At 44.2% G+C, this 21,733-nt stretch overlaps 1 protein-coding gene across 5 annotated transcripts in view; it reads right to left on the bottom strand.

Annotated features, from left to right (window-relative positions):
* Positions 1 to 21,733, bottom strand: part of Frrs1 (ferric-chelate reductase 1) — a 68,238-nt gene that overhangs the window by 34,866 nt on the left and 11,639 nt on the right. For all 5 annotated transcript variants that reach the window (XM_087624845.1, XM_087624846.1, XM_087624847.1 and 2 more), the window contains 5 exon segments: positions 19,335 to 19,422; positions 6,955 to 7,178; positions 3,445 to 3,581; positions 2,419 to 2,513; positions 613 to 760 (listed from right to left, as the gene is read on the bottom strand). In XM_087624845.1, the coding sequence (XP_087480971.1) occupies positions 613 to 760; positions 2,419 to 2,513; positions 3,445 to 3,581; positions 6,955 to 7,150 (576 nt within the window). In that variant the 5' untranslated portion in view covers positions 7,151 to 7,178; positions 19,335 to 19,422.

Genomic DNA, 21,733 nt, shown 5'->3' with positions numbered 1-21,733 from the left:
CACTGAGCCATCAACTCTCCAGCCACCACCACACCCAACACACACTCTCTCTCTCTCTCTCTCTCTCTCTCTCTCTCTCTCTCTCTCTCATCTTAATAAAATAAAATCAATATAAAATAAAATCTACCACTTCAAGACTCTCCTCTGGGCAATGGTGGCTCATGCCTTTAATCCCAGCACTCAAAGGCAGAGGCAGGCAGATCTCTATGAGTTTGAGGCCAGCCTGGTCTACAACATGAGTATCAGGACAGGCAGGACTGTTACAGAGAAACTTTCTCTCTAAATTTAATATTCAGGAAGAAAGGGGAGAAAAAGAAGAAAAGAGAGAGGAAGGGAGGAGGAAGACGCTTTCTCGGCTTCATTTTCAAGTGACTGTATACTCCCTGAGAGCAAAACCACCTGTAAAAGTTGCAACTGTACTCTGAATGTAGAACCCTTTTTATGTCCTTTCCTCAAATCTACGAATCATAATGTTACAACGAAGGCTTCCTTCAGATTTTTACACAGAACCCAAAATCTCCCTCCAATGCTGCACTATGGCCAAGGCAGAGAATCGGTTGCCAGGAAAGCTTCTCAAGACAGCATTTGGTGAAGGTTCAAAATGTCACTTACTGGTTTGGTTAAGTGCGAGACAGAAGGGGCCATTGTCAAAGGTTGTGTTGTAGCTTCAGGCGTCGTAAAGGGAGGAGCACTCGGTTGGGAAATTACGGGACCAGGAATCTTCACCCAGTAGATTTTATATTTCTGAACAACTGTGGCTCTGAAAGAGAGAACCAATGGGAATTAGGCAAAGCCTCACAGTGGCCCATCACAAGTCAATCAAACCTTCAGGTAGAAAATGTGCAGGGAGAGGTAGATGAAGATCACTCACACATGGGGCAAGTCTCTAATGACCGTCGTCACCCATCACTACGTGAACTTCATGACCCTTTCCCCATCTCTCCATCTTGTTTGCTGTCTATTCTTTTTATTAACAGCAGTCACGAATGCTGGGTCACTACATGGGTGTGATGCTTGGGCCAGAGAGTGGCACTATTAGGAGGTGTGGCCTTGTTGGAGCAGGTCTGTCACTGTGGGTGTGGGCTTTAATACCCTAGTACTAGCTGCCTGGAAGTCAGTCTTCTGCTAGTAGCCTTTAGATGAACTCTCAGCTCCTCCTGCACCATGCCTGCCTGGATGCTGCCATGTTCTGCCTTGAGGATAATGGGCTGAACCTCTGAACCTGTAAGCCAGCCCCAATTAAATGTCGTCCTTACAAGAGTTGTCTTGGTCACAGTGTCTGTTCACAGCAGTAAAACCCTAACTGAGACAGGAGGTTCCTGCTTCCTGACACAAGAACACACTCCTGGTCATTTCGCAGTGGATGACTAGTCACGCTCCTCCACAGGAGGCGTTTAAGAGGCAGCTACCACCAAGCAAAGCTCTATAGTGGCTGCCTGAGCCAGTGCTCACTGACGTTCACCTTAGCACCTTGCGGAGCTCCAGAGTGCTGGGGGGGGGGGGGGGGGACCTGCAGACAAGGTTAAGCAGAAAACAGAGACATGTCCAGAGAAGTTTCTCTCCTATAAGATACACCTACGTCTGGAATACCCTCCAGAATCATCATGCTTTAAGAGACTCCATTCTGCCTTGGGCAGATGAATAGGGAAAGGTTGCTACTGTAACTGTGGTTTCCCAATCCGAGAGGCATGCAGTGGTTTACTTTCTGATAAGCTATCTACAAGCTGTAGCGCTACCTAAGGCACTCTACTTTCAGCCCTGTCTTGTCCATGCTCTCACACTAAGACAGGAATTGTTATTCTGCACACCACACACTCAAGTACTAATTGATGGCTCTTACGAGTCGTAAAGTAGTGTAAAACTTCACTCAACAATGCCTAGAAAATGCCCGTTAAGTATCGGGTTCTGCCAGGCTTGGGGTGTATACCTGTAATCTAAGCACTTGGGAAGGTAAGGCAGGAAAAAGCCTTAAAAAAAAAAACAAAAAAATGGGGTTGGGGATTTAGCTCAGTGGTAGAGCGCTTGCCTAGCAAGTGCAAGGCCCTGGGTTCGGTCCTCAGATCCGGGGAGAAAAAAAAAGGTACAGTGTGAGGTCCCGGGCTGTGTGCTAGAAGTTTGCTGTTGGAGAAGGTGGGGGGGAGTGTAAAAGCCAGGCCCATTTGGAAGAGGGAAGCAGGAGGATTGATTGCTACAAGTTCAAAGGCAGCTTCATCTGTATAGGGAGTTCCTGGCCAACCAACGCTGCATAGCAAGATGCTATCTTAAATAACGGCAAAGAGGCAAGACTACTCTTCAATCAGGAAGTCGTAACTATGAAAGGTCTCCTATACAGGTAAATATTCAATGGCAAAGTGGCACACTTCGTTACGGCTTCCGTCTCAATGGCAGAGGTTACACAGATGTGAGCTCTGTACTCACAGAAATTGGACGTGATCCGGGGCACTGCTTGGAGCATTCCAGTAGACTTTAATTTCTGTCTTTATGGATGAACTTGTATGACTCACAGCAAATCCCTGAAATAAAAAAGAGGAGCCATCACTCATCAGCTCAGCACAGTTGGAACACATGTAAGGGTGGAGAGAGAGAACTGACTCCACAAAGTTATCTTCTGGTCTCCACACATGTGTGATGGCATGCCTGATCCTCCTCCTCCTCCTCCTCCTCCCCCCCCTCCTCCTCCCCCTCCTCCTTCTTTCTCCTCTTCCTCCTCCTTCTGCCTCTTTTTCCTCCTCCTCCTCCTCCACCCTCTTCTCCTCCTCCACCATCTCTATACATACATATATACATACATACACACATACTAGCACACTAGCACACTAAAAATTGTCTTAAATTGTTCATTTGTGTGTTTTTTGGTTTTTTGGTTGCTTTTTTTCTTTTTCTTTTGAGACAGGTTCCCTGTGCATCCGTGGCTGTCCTGGGACTAGCTCTGTAGACCAGATTGGTCTCAAACTCAGAAATCCGCCTGTCTCTGCCTCCCTAGTGCTGGGATTAAAAGTGCACACTAATCTGTCTCAAGTAACTGTCTTAGATTTTCTTTTAATGCATTTCTTTATTTCATTTATATGAGTACATTGTAGCTGTCCCCAGACACACCAGAAGAGGGCATCAGATCCCACTACAGATGGTTGTGAGCCACCATATGGTTGCTGGGATTTGAAATCAGGACCTCTGGAAGAGCAGCCAGTGCTCCTAACCACTGAACCATCTCCCCAGCCCCATTGTCTTACATTTTAAGCCAATATTTGCCAACGTAATATAAACATCACCAAGCACAAACTCTTCAAGCTATTAGCCTACCTTTCTAGATGCTCCTGTGTGAGCCCAGTAGAAAGGTTTGATGACTGTAATCTGTTCAAATGCCTGCTGTACATGTTAGTACCACTCTACAGTGAAAACAGCCCAGAGGAACCAACAGAAATCAACTTCAAACTACACACAAACCTGTACATCTTCACAGGTCAGAATCTGTGACGAGTCGCTGTCAATCAAGGTGAAGGTGCCAATAGGAGGGCCGCTCAAATCCTCAGCGTTCCGGGCTTCTAAAAGAAAGCCTCTAAATGGAGGTCCTGATAAAGTAACTGAACAACAGATCAAAAAGAGAGGTTAGAAAGAACTCAAGAAGTTAGACCGCAGGGAAACAAATAACCCTATTAAAAAATGGGGTTCAGAGCTAAACAAAGAATTCACAGCTGAGGAATGCCGAATGGCTGAGAAACACCTAAAGAAATGCTCAACATCTTTAGTCATAAGGGAAATGCAAATCAAAACAACCCTGAGATTTCACCTCACACCAGTGAGAATGGCTAAGATCAAAAACTCAGGTGACAGCAGATGCTGGCGAGGATGCGGAGAAAGAGGAACACTCCTCCATTGTTGGTGGGATTGCAGACTGGTAAAACCATTCTGGAAATCAGTCTGGAGGTTCCTCAGAAAATTGGACATTGAACTGCCTGAGGATCCAGCTATACCTCTCTTGGGCATATACCCAAAAGATGCCTCAACATATAAAAGAGACACGTGCTCCACTATGTTCATAGCAGCCTTATTTATAATAGCCAGAAGCTGGAAAGAACCCAGATGCCCTTCAACAGAGGAATGGATACAGAAAATGTGGTACATCTACACAATGGAATATTACTCAGCTATCAAAAACAACGAGTTTATGAAATTCGTAGGCAAATGGTTGGAACTGGAAAATATCATCCTGAGTGAGCTAACCCAATCACAGAAAGACATACATGGTATGCACTCATTGATAAGTGGCTATTAGCCCAAATGCTTGAATTACCCTAGATCCCTAGAACAAACGAAACTCAAGAAGGATGATAAAAATGTGAATGCTTCACTCCTTTAAAAGTGGAACAAGAATACCCTTAGGAGCGTATAGAGAGGCAAAGTTTAGAACAGAGGCAGAAGGAACACCCATTTAGAGCCTGCCCCACATGTGGCCCATACATATACAGCCACCCAATTAGACAAGATGGATGAAGCAAAGAAGTGCAGACCGACAGGAGCCGGATGTAGATCGCTCCTGAGAGACACAGCCAGAATACAGCAAATACAGAGGCGAATGCCAGCAGCAAACCACTGAACTGAGAATAGGTCCCCCGTTGAAGGAATCAGAGAAAGAACTGGAAGAGCTTGAAGGGGCTCGAGACCCCAAAAGTACAACAATGCCAAGCAACCAGAGCTTCCAGGGACTAAGCCACTACCTAAAGACTATACATGGACTGACCCTGGACTCTGACCCCATAGGTAGCAATGAATATCCTAGTAAGAGCACCAGTGGAAGGGGAAGCCCTGGGTCCTGCTAAGACTGAACCCCCAGTGAACTAGACTATGGGGGGAGGGCGGCAATGGGGGGAGGGTTGGGAGGGGAACACCCATGAGGAAGGGGAGGGGGGAGGGGGATGTTTGCCCGGAAACCGGGAAAGGGAATAACACTTGAAATGTATATAAGAAATACTCAAGTTAATAATAATAAAAAAAAAGAAAAATTCTAATTTTTTCAATAATTGAAGCTTTTTAAGCACATGCAAAAAAAAAAAAAAAAAAGAGAGGTTAGGATAAAAGACTTAGAAATAGTCCATGAAAGCATTTAGAAGAAGCTCAGTTAGTTAGAAACTATCTCTACAAAGCCACGCAGGTGGGCTGGAGAGATGGCTCAGCGGTTAAGAGCACTAACTGCTCTTCCAGAGGTCCTGAGTTCAATTCCCAGCAACCACATGTGCTCATAACCATCTGTAATGAGATCTGGTGACCTCTTCTGGCGTGCAGGCAGAACACTGTACATAATAAATTAAAATTAAATTAAAAAATAAAACCACCTAGGTTAGAAACTGTCCTACAGAAGACTGTCTAAATTATGCTCCACAGAGTATTAATGCCATGGGAGGAGAGTTGTTTGTTAGTTTGTCTGTGGTTGTCTGGTTGCTTATCCTGCAGCAGTAGGAACTGAGCCTAGAGCCTAGGACCTTGGACATGCTAGTCAATGACTCCATATTTTGAAACAGGGTTTCAATAAGTTACCCAGGGTAGCCTTGAACTCATTCTGTAGCACAGGCTAATCTTGAACTTAGGGTCATCTTGTCTCAGGCTACTGTGTGGCTGGAATTATAGACCCGTGTCATCAGACCTAGCATCATGAAACAGTAATAGCCATTCCACAAGGGGTTAAAGTCTGAGTGATGGCTAGGTAACAGTCTATAGGGGAAAATTCATTTAGAAAACTCTAGATGAAAGTAAGAGCTTGTTTCTCTACTACAAATCTAACTATCTTTAACACTCTATTTTGCAGAGTAAAATTCTAAGACACATCTCAATCACACAAGGTATTCCCAGTTTATTTCTTCAGACATTCTTTTTGTTAAGAATTACTATTGACATGATACCTTTCTAAAATTTCAAAACACTATCACAGATGTACTTTTGTTTTTTCTGAAACAGGGTCTCACTATACACACACACACACACACACACACACACACACACACACACACACACAAGCTGTCTCAAACCCTTATCCTTCATCAGCCTCCAGAATGTTGAGACTAAGGCACACATTACCATACCCCTGGCTATAGGTAACTCTGAACAGCCAGGCTACATGTTTCGAGAAGAATCAGGGAAACATAAGAGACTGTACTACTTTTTAAAGAGAGGCCAGGGTAAAACAACATAAAATAAATTTAGTTTTCTGTTCCACTGAGTTAACAGTATTCAAGACACAATACACAATAAATGCAATGTTAATACAATAAAACTAACAAATATATAAGTTGGTACTCTAAAAAAGCTTACTTTTGACCTATCCCTTAATAAGGAATAGATAGGCCACTTACATAATATAGACATCCACAGTAAACAAAAAATGCAAATAGATGGTGCCTCGGTGACAACACAAATGAACAGGTTAAAATGAAACTGTCAAATCCAATCACAGTAAAAACTCAGCAAATACTGAGAGTATCTTGCTGAAATTGTAAATCATGACAGTGGGGATGACCCACACCTTTGATCCCAGCACTCTGAGTTTGAGGTCTACAGAGTGAGTTCCAGGACAACCAAAACTACCAGAGAAACCAACAGGCCTCACCACACATATGCAGTTTGACCTTCATGTGGGTCTGGAACAACTAGAGCGGGGGCTCTCCCAAAAGCTGTTGCCTGTACTTGAGGTATGTTCATCTAGCTGGACTGCCTTGTCTGGCCTCAGTGGGAGAGGAAGCACCTTGCCTCAAAGAGGCTTGAAGTACCAGTGTGGGGAGATACCCATGGGGCTCCCACACACTCAGAGGAGAAGGGGAGGAGGGAGGAATTGTAGAAGGGAGTGACCAAGAAGAGGGTAGTGATCGGGATGTACAGGGAATAAGTTTAAAAATTAATTAAGTAATTAATTTTAAAAACCTAAAAAGAAAAGAAAATGCAGGTCATTATGTCCAGCACTAGTACCTTTGATCTGGTCTCCAGGTTTGAACTTCATCTGACTCACTGTGATTTTGTGAACAGGATCAGACTGAGGGCTGTGGTTATGCTGGGGGATCATCCCAGCACAGGACCTTGCTACTCTTCCATTGGGATAAGCAGTCACGGAGCAAATGAGCAAGGCACACACGAGGACACTGAGGGTGAACTGGGGAGCCGCCATCTCCAAGTGATGATTAAGAACACGTCGCCTGCAGATATAATTAAAATACAATATGACAGCTTTCATGACACAAGGCAGGGATCCTACGTAACGACTTTCTTTCAATGCTTGGCTCGCCAGTCTCAAGATACATGCTACAAAGAGTATGGTGTGTAATCTATATCTGTTTTACCAAACACCAACTGTGAGACTCCAGCAAGATTCTATTTCGTGACCTAAAAAAAAGTGAGTTACTTTATTTTGACAAAATGAAAATAGAACCCAAAGTCAAAAAGGGTAGAGAGTGAGTGCTTTTATCAAGGTGATGGAGCCAGGTGTGGTGCCAGGCAGGAGCATCTCTGTAGGATCGATGCCAGCCTGGTCTACCTAGGGATTTTCAGACCAGCCAGAGCTACACAGTGAGACGCTGTCCCTAAAAGAAGGGGGGCTTGGGGGGAGATGACAAAAGAAGAGTAAATTGGTCCAATAAAAACAAAGGTTTCTCTCCACCTCACCCCAAGCCTTAAAGGATGAATTTTCTGAATTTACCATCACCTGAATTGACTTCTCTGTGGCCTCTTCCAACTTCTCACTAAACTAATAAAAGTGATAGGTGTCATATGGAAAACAGACAAACAATATCCAGAAACAGTATTTTCTGTCTTGGTTTGTGTTGGTTGGTTGGTTGGTTGGTTGGTTGGTTGGTTGGTTGGTTGGTTGGTTGGTTGGTTTGGACAGGGCTTCTTTGTGTAGCCCTGGCTGTCCTAGAACTCATTCTGTAGACTATGCTGGCCTTGAACTCAAGAGATCCACCTGCCTCTGCCTCCACAGTACTGTGATCAAAGGCATATGCCACCCGTTAGAAACAGCATTATCACCTGTAGTCCCTGCTGTGTCTGAATTAAGAAGTGACTGTCAATTAAATGTCATGCAAAAAACTCTCCTTGGCTTCCTCTTTCCATCTGTTAGAAAACCAGCTACCTCTACCAACCTCCACACTAACTCCACCACATCCCATGCATATGTTCAAGACCTGAAAACCCACAGTATCTCAGAGACCTGGAAGTAACTGGCAGGGTCATGTTATAGGGCAGTGCGTGAGGTTAATACCCTGGGTAGGCTGCAGATGGAAAAGCCCAGAAGCAACTCATTCTCCACAGAAATGGAACGTCCCGTCTTCTGTCAGACTTGCAAGTTATGTGGAAGTATTCTCTGTAATGATGGCAAGTGGAACCCACAAGCCAATCGTGAGTGTCAGAAGAAGTATGAGAAGCACAGTAATACATCTATGCAGGCTTAGAGGAAAGTGTGGCTTTGAAAATGGTTGGTTGCACGGAGCCATATTGGATTTGGGCCTAGCCGCTTTTTGACTGCATGGCTCAAAGTGACTAGGTGACTCTGGGCTGTTTGGCCACAGAGACTCACCCCTAAGATGACTGCCATAAGCCTTAAGATTGTTGAATGAAAGCCTCTCCCATGAATTTACAGCACAGGAAGATAACATTCAAGGGATGCCTCAGCTCGAGCAGATACCAGTTATCTCCTCAGTCAACACCCGGTGTCTCCACCACCTGACCTCATCGCCTGACCTCTTTGCCTCCAGCTATCACTGCCTATACCCTCCTCTCCCCCTCCTTCATGTTTCACAAAGGTCACTCCCCCTACCTGAAAGCCTTAAAAGCTGTAACGTTCATCCCAATAAACGAGACCTTGACAACAGAACTTTTGCTTGGTCTCCTTCTTCTCTTCACCCCCATTTTGGCCCACAGGTAGAAAGCCTCTTCGGGACCGTGAATAACTGGGTCCCCGCTGGCGGGGACAGTTGGTGACTATAAGAAGCAGAAGGCTAAAGAATGGAACTGTTAAGCAGAGCTGTTGGAGATTTTTCAATTAAATCTTGGTTTCCAAGACCTCCTATTACAAGCAAACCTGTTACTAGAATTCTAGGGGTAAAGCACCCAGCTCCACGAACCCCAACAGAATAGGCTCAGCCACCCATCCCAACACTACAACTGAAGAGGTGTGTAGTAGCAAGAAACAGAGACAAGGAACTCATCAATGCATACATCGGGAAGAGAACCAGCAGAGTGGTCCAGTGACCTGAAGAACTGGGGCCTACGGACCGAATTCAAGTAATCAGGCTTGGTAGCAAGAGCTTGTACATGCTGATCCATGACTCTGGCCTGTTATACTTTCAGTGAATAGCACATAACTCTACCTAGTTGCCAGAATACCTCAGGCCAAGGCCGGATACGTTACACTGCGACCACCACCTTCTTCTGTGCCTCTTGCTCCATCGTTAAGCAAGTCAGCCTCTCACGACCTTGACGCCTCACTTGGGCCCACACGTGTGATAACTAAATCGCTCAAGGCTGGAGTCAGAGAGATAAGAATCTTTGTCGTAAACCAACTTGTACCCTGCATTCTGGAAACAGTACAGTCTAGGAGGGCAGGGGAGGACAGTGATCAGTGATGGTGACGCTACACCCTGGAGCAGGAGCAATCAGGAGTGCCAGCTTGCTCCCCTCCAGCAGTGACAGTGATGACATCATTGGCCAGAACCGACATTATGGACAGTCAGACCAGTCTTGTACCTTTTGCTCACTGCCCCAGTTCTTCAGGTCACTGGACTGCTCTGCTGTTTCTCTCCCTGAGGCATGCACTGATTGAGTCCCTCGTCTCTGCTTTTTGCCACTGCATAGGTCTTCAGTTGGAGTGGTGGGATGGGTGGCTAAGCTTAGCCGTTTGGAATGCCTGGAGCTGTGTGTGTGTGTGTATACATATATATTCAGATTTATTATATATATGGGATTGATTGGAACTTATAGGCTGCAGTCCAGCTAATCAACAATGGCTATCTGTGTATAGAAAGCCCAAGAATCTAGTAGTAGCTCAATCCCACAAAGCTGGATGTCTCAGCTGGTCTTCTGTATCGGCCAGAATCAGAAAGAAATAGGCTCCAATGCCAATGAAGGAATGGATCTGCTCATAAGGTAAGGGTAAGCAGGCAAAGAGCAAAACCTTCCTTCTATCTATCTATACAAACGAATTCTTAACAAAAATACAACAGAAGTACTCATGTCAACTACAACGCTTGTTTCTGCAACTGGTCGCATGGTCTTTGCTGGTATTTATAGCTACCTTCCTCAACTACCCATTCTGTATTTCCTCCGCCCTCTGCAGGCACCTCAGCAGGTCTTGGCACTTTTTATGTGAGTGACCCATACCTTCATTCCTGATAGGCCTATGTCCTTTGCCACCCTGCCTGGATTAGGATGTTGGAGCTTCCCATTGACTTTCATCACAGGACATGGTAGCATTCCTACACCCTAAAGGATCTCCTGCACTCCAGACATAATCTCTCTTATGTCCATTGTGGAAAGGCAATACAATTTCCTCAAGTTAATCTGGATCAATCACCACTCCTAACATTGTTATCCCTTTTATTCCTTTCTTGACCTGTTGGTTGGTTGGTTGGTTGTTTTCCTCTGTGTAACAGCCCTGGCTGTCCTGGAACTCACACTGTTGACCAGGCTGGCCTTGAACTCACAAAGATCCACCTGCCTCTGCCTCCTAGGCACTTCGATTGCAGGTGTACACCATGATAACTGGCTTAGCCTGTTGGTTTAAGGGGGATCAGAAGCCCAAAGCAGCCAGGGGGAAGTCTGAGTTTCCAGCTCAATGGAATGTTCGTTGTGGCTCCTGGAAGGAGTACTCCACCCTCTGGAACCAAAACTTCTAGGCCAGCAGAACTTAAGGGTCATGGGAATAATAAGCAAAAATTTTCCTAGTGGGTCATTAGTGATAATAGTATATGGAACTATTACCTTTTCCGCCTCTTGACTTCTGTACCCATGGACCCTGGCTATGGGAGAAAACATACCATATATTGATGATTCAAAGAATATACTGTCTTCTGGAGAACTCTACCCCAGCCCTACATGCTGCTGCCATCTAATTGGTGCTGTAACTGTGTCTTCAAAAGGTCATTTCACCTTTCCAAATCATGAGGAACGTGGTAAGACCAGTGGATTCCACAATTGTGGGCCCACTGTCACACTTCTCTGGATGTGAAGGGAGTTCCTTTTTCAGAAGCAAGACTGTGTAGAATGCCGTGAAAGTGGGTAAGGCATTCTGTAGGCCCATGGATGGTGGTTTTGGCAGAATATTACATCAAGGAAAGACAAAATCTTAACAAGAGTAAGTATACTCCAGTAAGAACAAAGTGTTGTCTTTTCCCTGGAGGAAATGGTCCAACATGGTCAACCTACCACCAGGTAGCTGTCTGGTCACCTCAAGAAATGGTGCCATATCTGGGACTCAGCGTTGGTCTCTGCTGTTGGCAGATCTGGCGCTCAAGAAACAGATATAGCCAGGTCAGCCTTGGTAAGTGGAACTCCTTGTCGTCAAGCCCATACATAATTCCCATCTCTGTCACCATGACCACTTTGTTCATGGGTCCATTGGGCAATGATAGAAATGTCTGGGGAAAGAGGCTGACTGTCCACAGAACAGGTTGTCCTATCTACTTGATTACTGAACTCCTCCTCAGCTGAAGTCACCTTTGGGTGAGCATTTACACTGGACACAAACAGTCTTCACATCCTTAGCCCATTTGGAGAGGTTTAGTCACATACTCCTGACCCAGAGGTCTTTCTCCCAGTTTTTCCAATCATGCACCTTCCAAGTCCCTGACCATCCAGCCAATCCATTGGTTACAGTCCATGAATCAGTGAACAATTGCTTATCTCGACATTCCTCCTTCTAAGTAAACTGTAATACCATGTAAACTGTCCAGAGTTCTTCCCACTGTGAAGATTTCCCTTCGCCAGTGCTATTCAGGGTTGTCCCAGAAAGGGGTTGAAACGCTGCACTGCTGCAGCTGTCCACTTCTGGGTGGTACCTGCATAATATGCAGAACCATCAATAAACCAGATCCTAGGCTTCTCTTCCTCAGTCAACTGATCATAGGGACCATCCCATAAGGCTATCTAAAGGTGCACGTTTGTCAGCAGACAGCTTTGTAACAGGAGTAGGAACTGTAGGCATTTGAGCAACGTTATGTAATTTGCTTGGGCCTTCAGGGCCTGCTCAGGCCCAATCACATGCATACCACCTCCATTTGATAATAGATTGCTGCTGCTTTATAACTTGGCAGGCACACAACTCTGATGGGCAGCTTAGGTCAAATGGTAACTTGCCTAGAATCAAATGTTCAGTTTCCACTAAGACCCAATAGCAGGCCAAGAGCTATCTTTCTTTTTTTTTTAAGATGTATTTATTTATTATATATAAGTACATTGTAGCTGTCTTCAGACACACCAAAAGAGGGCATCAGTTCCCATTAGAGATGGTTGTGAGCCACCATGTGGTTGCTGAGAATTGAATTCAGGACCTCTGGAAGAGCAGTCAGTGCTCTTAACCACTGAGCCATCTCTCCAGCCCTTTCTCTTTCAAAAGGTGAATAGCTATCTCTGAGGCCTACCAAAGGCTCTAACTAGCATTCTTATCTGCCACTGGCACCTCAAGTACCGTCAGGACTGCTGGATCATATGGTCCGAGTGGTTGAGCCACCTTCACAGGAGCCTGGACCTGTAGAAGAACCTCCTCCTGATGCACACAAAGCTAACAGCTTTCAAGTCACTCGGTAGAAGAGCCGGAGTAATACAGAGTGAAGTAATACATCCAAGTGAAGAAGGTGCTGTCTCCAAAATCCAAACAGGCCCACTCCACGTTCTGCTTCCTTCTTGGTATGGGAGGTCAGGCGCAACAACTTCCCCTTTGTCTTAGAAGGAATATCTGCATGGCCTATACCACTGAGCTCCTAAGAATTTCACTGAAGTCGAAGGTCCATGAATTTTGATTCGATTTATTTCCCACCTTCTGATATGCATGAGTTACCAGTGAGTTCAAGGTGGTTGCTACCTCCTGCTCACTTGGTCCAATAAGCATAATATCATCAACATAATACACTAAAGTGGTATTTTGTGGAAAAGGTCAAGATCTCTTCTAAGTTATGACACAAGGCAGGAGAGTTAATATATCCATGAGATAAAGCTGTAAAGGTATACATACTCCTGGCCTTGCCAACTGAAAGAAAATTGCTTCTGCTGGTCCTTGTACTGAAGAAGGCATTTGCTAGACCAGTAACTGCATATCATGTACCAATAGATGTGTTAATTTGCTCAAGTAAGGACACTACATTACAGCAGATACAAACAAAGTTACTGCCTGGTTGAGTTTTCAATAGTAGACTGTCTTCTGCACTGACCAGATCGGAGAGTTAAAGGGAGATGTGGAGTTGTGGTGGAAACCACCACCCCTGCATCTTTCAAGTCCTTGATGGTGGCACTAATTTCTGCAATATTGGTTTATATTCACTGTTTTCCTTGGCAGAGGCAACCCCAAAGGCTTCCATTTAGTCTTTCCAACCATAATAGTCCTCACTCCACAGGTCATGGAACCAATGAAAGAGTTCTGCCAGTTTCTAAGAATATCTATCCCAACTATACAGTCTGGAACTAGGGAAATAACAGCAGGATGAGTGTGAGGACCAACTGAACCTCCTGAACTGCAAGTAGGACGTCAGCCAAAATTCCGTTAGTCACCTGGCTTCCATCAACCCCTACTTTAACTGCTTCTTGGGATCTCTCAGAATCAATGTCAATTCAGAACCAGTATCCAATAGACTCCAGAAAGTCTGATTGTCTCCTTTCCCCTAGTGTACTGTTATCTATGAACTATAGGCCATAGAGGCCATAGAGGCCATAGGTACCTCTGGAGAAGAACTGAAGAAAGGCAATTGAGTGTTGCCACCTGGCCCTTGTTACCTTGGGACCCAATAAAACTCATTGTATTTAATTCATCCAATTGAGAAGCAGCATCTCGAACCCTAAGGTCTGACACAATGAAACAGCAACAACAAAACTCTTCAAATGTGCTGGTGCCCCTCATAAAATGGTGATTTTTGTGCCTTACAGGATTAGTGAAGGGCATTGTCTTCTGGGCCTTCCCATCCTGGAGAATTTGGTTTTACACAGTGTACTAGCACGGCAATTTCCCTGATTCTTAAAAACCCTTCATCAACACTAAGACAAGGGACATCAGGCATCTCCAACTCCTTTTCTGTAGGCCACCTTCTGATGAATACTTCAGCCAACCACTCAAACTTTTGACTGTGACCTTTTTGAACTGTGAGAGCATCACATAGTAAACCTAAAATCTCCACTCAGAGGCCCATGTCAATAAACTCAGCCTGATCTAGTTTTATGTGTATTCACATACATAAAATAAATCTTGAAAGAAAGGAAGGAAGGAAGGAAGGAAGGAAGGAAGGAAGGAAGGAAGGAAGAAAGCCTTTCTTCCCCAAGTTACCTTTGGTCATGGTGTTTATTACAACAATAGAAACAGTAAGTAAGACTACTATTGTCTTAATTCAAAATGTTGAGTCCCTTTAATAATCTAAAGAACAACGTAGAAATTTCCCAGAGGCAGGTGGATCTATGGGGGGAAAAAAGGTCAGGAAGTGGTGACACAAGCCTTTGATCCCAGCAGAGGAAGGTGAACCTTTGAGTCTGGTCTAAATAGTGAATTCCAGGACAGCCAGAGTAACACGGGAAACCCTATCTCCAGGAGGAGGAGGAAGAAGAGGAAGAGGAGTAGGAAGAAGAAAAGGAGGAGGAGGAAGAGGAGAAAGAAGAAGAAAAAAAGGACGAGGAGGAGGAAGAAGAAGAGGAGAAGGAGGAGCAGGAAGTAGTAGTAGTAGTAGTAGTAGTAGTAGTAGTAGTAGTAGTAGCAGTGGTGGTGGTGGTAGTAGTGGTGGTACTAGTAGTAGTGGTGGTGGTAGTAGTAATAGAGGTAGTAGTTGTAGTGGTAGTACTGGTAGTGGTAGTAGTAGTAATGGTAGTAGTAGTAGTGATGGTAGTAGTAGTAATAGTGGTAGTAGTTGTAGTGGTAGTAGTTGTAGTGGTAGTCGTTGTAGTGGTAGTAGTTGTAGTGGTAGTAGTTGTAGTGGTAGTAGTGGTAGTGGTAGTAGTTGTAGTGGTAGTAGTGGTAGTGGTAGTAGTAGTGGTGGTAGTAGTTGTAGTGGTAGTAGTGGTAGTGGTAGTAGTAGTGGTGGTGGTAGTAGTTAGAGAAATGGCTCAGTGGTTACAAGTCCATAACGCACTTGCAGAAGACCTGAGTTCAATTCCCAGAACCCAAATGAGGCCGCTCACAACAGCCTGTAACTCCAGTTCAGGGGGGTCCAATGTCTGTGGCTTCTGCCAGCTCCTGCACGCAAATGCAGACGCAGAAACACATATTTGAAGATGAAAACGAGTCGTTTTTAACATGGATAAGCACAGGCGCCATTGTGTGCCATACCCTTAACTCCCCCATCAGAAATGAACACTAATTCCTTCCAGGGACTGCAGTAGTTAACAGCTGGAAGCTCAGCAATCTTCTGCTTAAATTAAAGCTTCTGAAATGATTCAGAAACGGTCTCTACCTCATTCTGGTAACTTCACTTTCCCAGAAAACTTCCACACCAAGGGATAAATTGACTTTGATAGCTGAATCTCAAGTCATACAAGAAATCAAAAACCGGGTCAAATATTTCTACTTGCCCAACTTTTTAAAGAGTTCCAGAGTTCATTTTCACAGGAGGAAATAGGAAGGGGGGGGGGGGGAATGACCTTTTAAAATTAGTAATCGGAGTTAGGACATTTTCAGAGAAGGTTCTGAAACCCCAAGGGTGTAAATGGCCCAGGGAATAATAGCAACCTGAGACCCGTGAGCTCTAACCACTTAAGACAGTTGGAAAGCCATGACAGAGAAAGATGAGGATGAAGGCTGACAAGATTCTTGAGGGGGAGGATAGTATAACAGCTTGCATGCCACGGTCCAATCCTGCTTTTCCCCTGATCAATCACCAATAAGTGGTTTTCCCTTCCTGATCTGGAGTAATGACTGGAACCAAATACTTCATTATATCTGTAGGACTTTTGTCTGGAACAATCTATATGGCTATCACAACCATCCTCTTCCCAAAGCAAAATTGGGTGTTAGTGAAATAGTATGAAACTAGCAGATGAAATAAAAGCAAAACTCAGTCATCTATAATCCCCTGGCGCAACTATCTATCCAGTATCCATTCTACCACAGCCATCACTCTCAGCACTATGCATTCATGGACTCTAGTCCTTACAGGAAATACACAAAGGCTTTTTACTGATACACAGCATGAAGTTCAAAGAGCATTTAAAATAAAATACGGCTGGCCCATGCAGGTGTGAAGGCAGAGGTAGGTGGATTTCGGTGAGTTCAAGGATAGCTTGGTCTATATAGTAAGTAGTGACATCCAGGACAGCCAGGGCCATGTAGAGAGAAACTGTCTCAAAACCATTACCTAGGATGACAAATGAACAAACTGGATTCATTATAGTAACTTAGAGGTTGGGAAAGAATAATAGAAATATTAAGAATTTCTATAGGATCAGAGCATGGTGGTGCATGCCTTTAATCCCAGCACTTGGAGGCAGAGGCAACTGGATACCCATGAGTTTAAAGCCAGCCTGGTCTCAGTACCCTCATCTCCATCATATCCCAGTAAGGCACTGATCCAGACACCAGAGTCATAGAAAATGACCAGGGGTGAGAAAGTGGTCAAGCCTCCTTTCTCAGGTCAAACCCTTAGGTAGACAAGGTTTATGAAGGAAAAATGATTCAACTGAGTGTGGGACGAGTAAGAACCACAAAAGAATCACAGCAAGAGGGGCTGGAGAGATGGCTCAGCGGTTAAGAGCACCCGACTGCTCTTCCAGAGGTCATGAGTTCAATTCCCAGCAACCACATGGTGGCTCACAACCATCTGTAAAGAGATCTGATGCCCTCTTCTGGTGTATCTGTAGACAGCTACAGTGTACTTATATATAATAAATAAATAAATCTTTAAAAAAAAAAAAAAAAAGAATCACAGCAAGAAAGAAAATAGTGAAGATGAACTTCAGGAGAAAAGTGAGGGACAATCTAGCTAGAAAAAAGGTCAAAAGTCACAAAGAGTCATTATAAACATATGGGGGGAAGGTGGTGGTCTATGTGTAGCTTGGTTGATAAGAGTGCTTGCCCACCACGCAGGAAGCCCTGGGGCTCAATCCATATCACAGCATAAAACCAGGTGTGGTGGGACACATCTGTAACCCAAGCAATAGAGGCAGGTGGACCAGGCTCCTAGCTATCTTTAGTTACATTGTAAAGGCAGGTTCTGCTACATGGCTTTTGTTTCAAAAACAACACCTCAGAATTAAATCCACCTTTTACCGGAAGATATCCATTCCTATATGTTTCTGTTTCTCTGCTTCTGTTTCTCATGTTCTCTCTCTCTCCTTTGTCCCCATAACCACTGCCCTCCTCCCCTCTTGAGTGTACACATGTGTGTCTATGCTGTATGTTCAAATGTTTGTAGGCCCATGTGTGTGTGCAGTGTACGTGAATGTCACCCTAATTAATATGTCCCTTACATATTGAGGCAGAGTCTCTGACTCCAAGCAGAGCTCACAGATTTGGCCTACCTGGCCAGCGAGTTTATTTCAGGGATCTCGTCTCTGCCTCCTAAACCTTGGGATTACAGGTTCACCACCAAACCCACCCAGCACATGTCCGAGAAAGTCCAGAACCCAAACTCATACTTTAACAGCTTGTTCTGCACCCAGTGAGCCATCTCCCCACCCCGTCCATCCCTGTGACTTTCTACCCTGGCCCTGTTTTCCTATCCTCTCACCTGTTTCTCACCAGTTCATCACCCCTGCTCTTCGTATGAATCATTACCTTCCAAGCCCACAACTACCGTCTACCAAATGTCTCTTTGAATGATAACAGGCTCACTTCGCTAAATGAAATGCTGATCTTGTCTAGTTCTTGAGCCTGGCTGACCTAACCTGTCTCTGGCCTGTCAATGTAATTCCAATCAGAACACCTTGAAACCTCAAACTCTCAGAATGCGGTAACATTCATTTGCACCCAGATTTCTACCTTTCTATCTTCTCCTGCCATCTGTCTGTCCTGGTTTCCTCAGAAGTGCTTCCTTCCCGTCCCTGGTTAGTGAAGCACTCTTATTTCTATACTCTCCATCCTAAGTTTGCTTGACCCAACCACAAGGTTTTCTAAAAAACAACTTTCATCAGTCCCCTTTCCCCCACTCACTACCTACTCAGGAATGACCATATCATGTTGCACACCTTTTAGCCTAACTCAAATTTCAAGGATATTTTTCTCCATACTACACTGAGGAGGTAACGCACTCTAGATCTGGAATAAGGGTCATTCTTCCTCTCCTCCTTCTTCTCCTTCTCCTTCTCCTTCTCTTCCTTCTCTTCCTCCTCCTCCTCCTCCTCCTCCTCCTCCTTCTTCTTCTTCTTCTTCTTTTTCTTCTTCTTCTTCTTCTTCTTCATCTGCTGCTGCTTCTTCTCTTTTCCTCTTTTCTTTTCTTTTTTTTCTATTTATTTTCTACCTTCTAACTAGGACCTCTTATTTTCTCATCTATCAATTTCCTACCTACATAAAAACATGAGAGAGAGAGAGAAAGAGAGAGAGAGTGTGTGTGTGTGTACACATAGGGCCTGTGAGACGCCTCAGCTGATAAAGGCTCATGTCACCAACCCTGATGATCTGAGCTCAATAGGGACCCATGTGGAAGAAAAATATTTTTAAATGTGTATATATACATGTATATTATACAAATATAGATAAAACTCTCCATATACTATGCTTATACACACATATACACATGCACACACACACACACACACACACACACACACACACGAACACACTATTGTTTCATTTAAAATAAATCCTGGCCTTTAATCCCAGCACTAGGGAGGCAGAGACAGGCAGATTGCTCCATTCAAGGCCAGCTAGTGTTGTGGAACACGCAGGGTTTTACTTATGCATGGAAGAAAGCAAACTGTCACATTTTCAAAGGAAATTGCACAGTATACTATTAAACTAAAAAATATGGTTAACCCAACACGACACCCACTTCTACAAATTCATCCTATAGAAAAAAACTCATACAATTATTGAAGGACTATAGGAGCAAAACTTAAAGATAATTCAACTCCTTACAGAGTAAACTATGCTATAGCCAAACTATAGAATACTATCTACCTAGGAAGAAGAACATAGCGCAGTTATGACAGCACAGGCCTGTGCAACAAGCACTTACCAAGTGAAGGTGGGAAGGTCAGATTCTCAAGCTCATCCTCAGCCACACGGCAAATCTGGGCCAGCCTAGGCTATGTGATACATGAGCTCTGTCTCAGGAACAAAAGCAAAAAATGAGACAGTTCCCAAAGAGAAAGACAACTATTATTAAATGCTTTGAAATAGTTCCCAAAGACAATAACTAATTATTACGTGCTTCACAAGGACTTAACCCAAAAAAATCATAAACACATTTAAACCAAAGCATGAGCCAGATGCTGGTGGTGCACGCCTTTAATCCCAGCACTCAGGAGGCAGAGGCAGGCTGATCTCTTGAGTTCGAGGTCAGCCTGATCTACAGAGTAAGTTTCAGGACAGTCAGAGCTACAGAGAGAAATCCTGTCTCAAAAACCAAAGGTGGGGTGAGGGGAAGAAAGAAAAAGAAAAAAAGGGGAAGCATGTTCATGCCACATAGGGAAATTAAAACAGAGCAAACTGCAAAATGCTACATAGCGAACCAAAACACACATGGCTTAAAAGGAAAAGAAGAGGGGGGAAAAGCCTTTATGCCGTGCTTCTGACAGTTCTCAACAGTGGTCGTCCTTGGAACACAGGTAGTAGGAAGCTGAGTACATTTTCTCTCTCTAATGTCCTTTCTCAGAGACAGAAAGACAGACAGACAGAGGCTCAATAGGTCAATTTGGGGAAGGGGGTGCACCCGTTTTGGGTGATTCCATTCCTGGGCTTGTGATCCTGGATTCTATAAGAAAGCAGGCTGAGCAAGCCATGTGAAGCAAGCCAGTAAGCCGCACTCCTCCATGGCTTCTGTTATTTTGTCTTTTTTTTTTTCCCCTTCGGAGCTGAAGACCGAACCCAGGGCCTTGCGCTTGCTAGGCAAGCGCTCTTCCACTGAGCTAAATCCCCAACCCCTCCTCCATGGCTTCTGCAACAACTCCTATCTCCAGGTTCCTGCCCTGTATGAGTTCCTGTCCTGACTTCCTGCACAGATAAACAGTGCTATGGGAGTGTAAGCCGAATAAACCCTTTCCTCCCCATTTTGGTTATGGTGTTTTGTTGAAGTAGTAGAAACCCTAACCAAGACAACCATATTGACATACATACACACATATCCATGTGAGTATGCACACGCAAACACACACACACACACACACACACACACACACACACAAAAATCTTTCTTTTTTTCTTTTCAAAATCAAAGCCTGCTATTTTACTGTTTTAGGTAAGTATCGTTCATATTTAACATTAAAGTGTTACTTGTGCTAACATGTGTTACTTAACTTTTTAAATTTCAGTTTGTCTTGGGTTTTGGGGGTTTTTTTGGTTTGTTTATGTTGTTGCTTTTGTTTCGTTTTGTTTTGTTTTGAGACAGAACCTCACTCTGTAGCCTACACTGGCCTAGAACTTACTACGCAGCCCAGACTTTCCTCACACTCATCTCAATCCTCCTGCCTCAGCCTTCCAAGTATTAGGATTACAGCCACCATACCCAGTTTGTTTGAATTTCTAGTATGACAAATACCTGAAGTGACACAACAACACACATAATCAAAAGCTCTCTGACAGCATTAATAATCTTTAAGAGTGCAGAAGGTCAGCCTGGGACCTACTGCCAGAAGTCAAGATTGTAAATTCAAGTCGAGGTCGTAAACTGGCAGGAAACAATCCAAGGATAGCCCAAAGCCACACTTCTCTACTGAGAACCTCATACTCGCATGTAATGCTTTGATCAAATCTCCCCACTATGTCCTTCCTTCCAATTCCTCCTCTGTCTCTCCCAACTTTTCCCATCCAATGTCATGTGCTGTTTTTAAACCTAGAGTCCACTTAGAGCTGCCCTATAAGTGCATGGGTGTAGGACCATCTACAGAAGCCTGAGTAGATATATAGAAACCACATCCCTGAAGAAAACTGACTCTCTCTAATAGCCGTCAGTGGCCAGTTGCTTCAGAGCCAGGGTGGGACTCCATAAACCCCTTCCCAACCCCATGCTAGGACTTAGGCTAGCTCCTCTTAAATACTATTATTCTGTTAAAGGCATATAGTACCAAATTTCCCCTTAAGCTCTTGTCTTTTTACCCACAAAATAGTGCACCTCTCAGCCCTCATCAAAGCTTCTATTTGCAGTAGGTGGTGATTAATAAAGATCCACGGATGCCCACTCTGCAGAGAATAAAAAACGGGCCATGCTCAGCACTAAATGGGACCTCTATGTCATACCCCTTTTTCCCAAGATTTTGGCATCTGGACTCTAACAAAGATTGTATGAGCCAGAGGTAGTGGACCGTCCTTGTGAAAATAGCATTTGCCACTGTACACATGCGCTCACAGGGTTTGTGACCGCATGCACAGGACAAACATTTGTTTTCAAACAAATTAGCTGTGACTATTTGGAGATCA

The sequence above is a fragment of the Rattus norvegicus genome, chromosome 2, assembly GCF_021556685.1.
Source record: "Rattus norvegicus strain SHRSP/BbbUtx chromosome 2, alternate assembly SHRSP_T2T, whole genome shotgun sequence".
Classification (NCBI taxonomy): Eukaryota; Metazoa; Chordata; class Mammalia; order Rodentia; family Muridae; genus Rattus; species Rattus norvegicus.
Note: the sequence above shows the minus strand (reverse complement) of the source record. Positions and strands in the feature narration are given on the sequence as shown.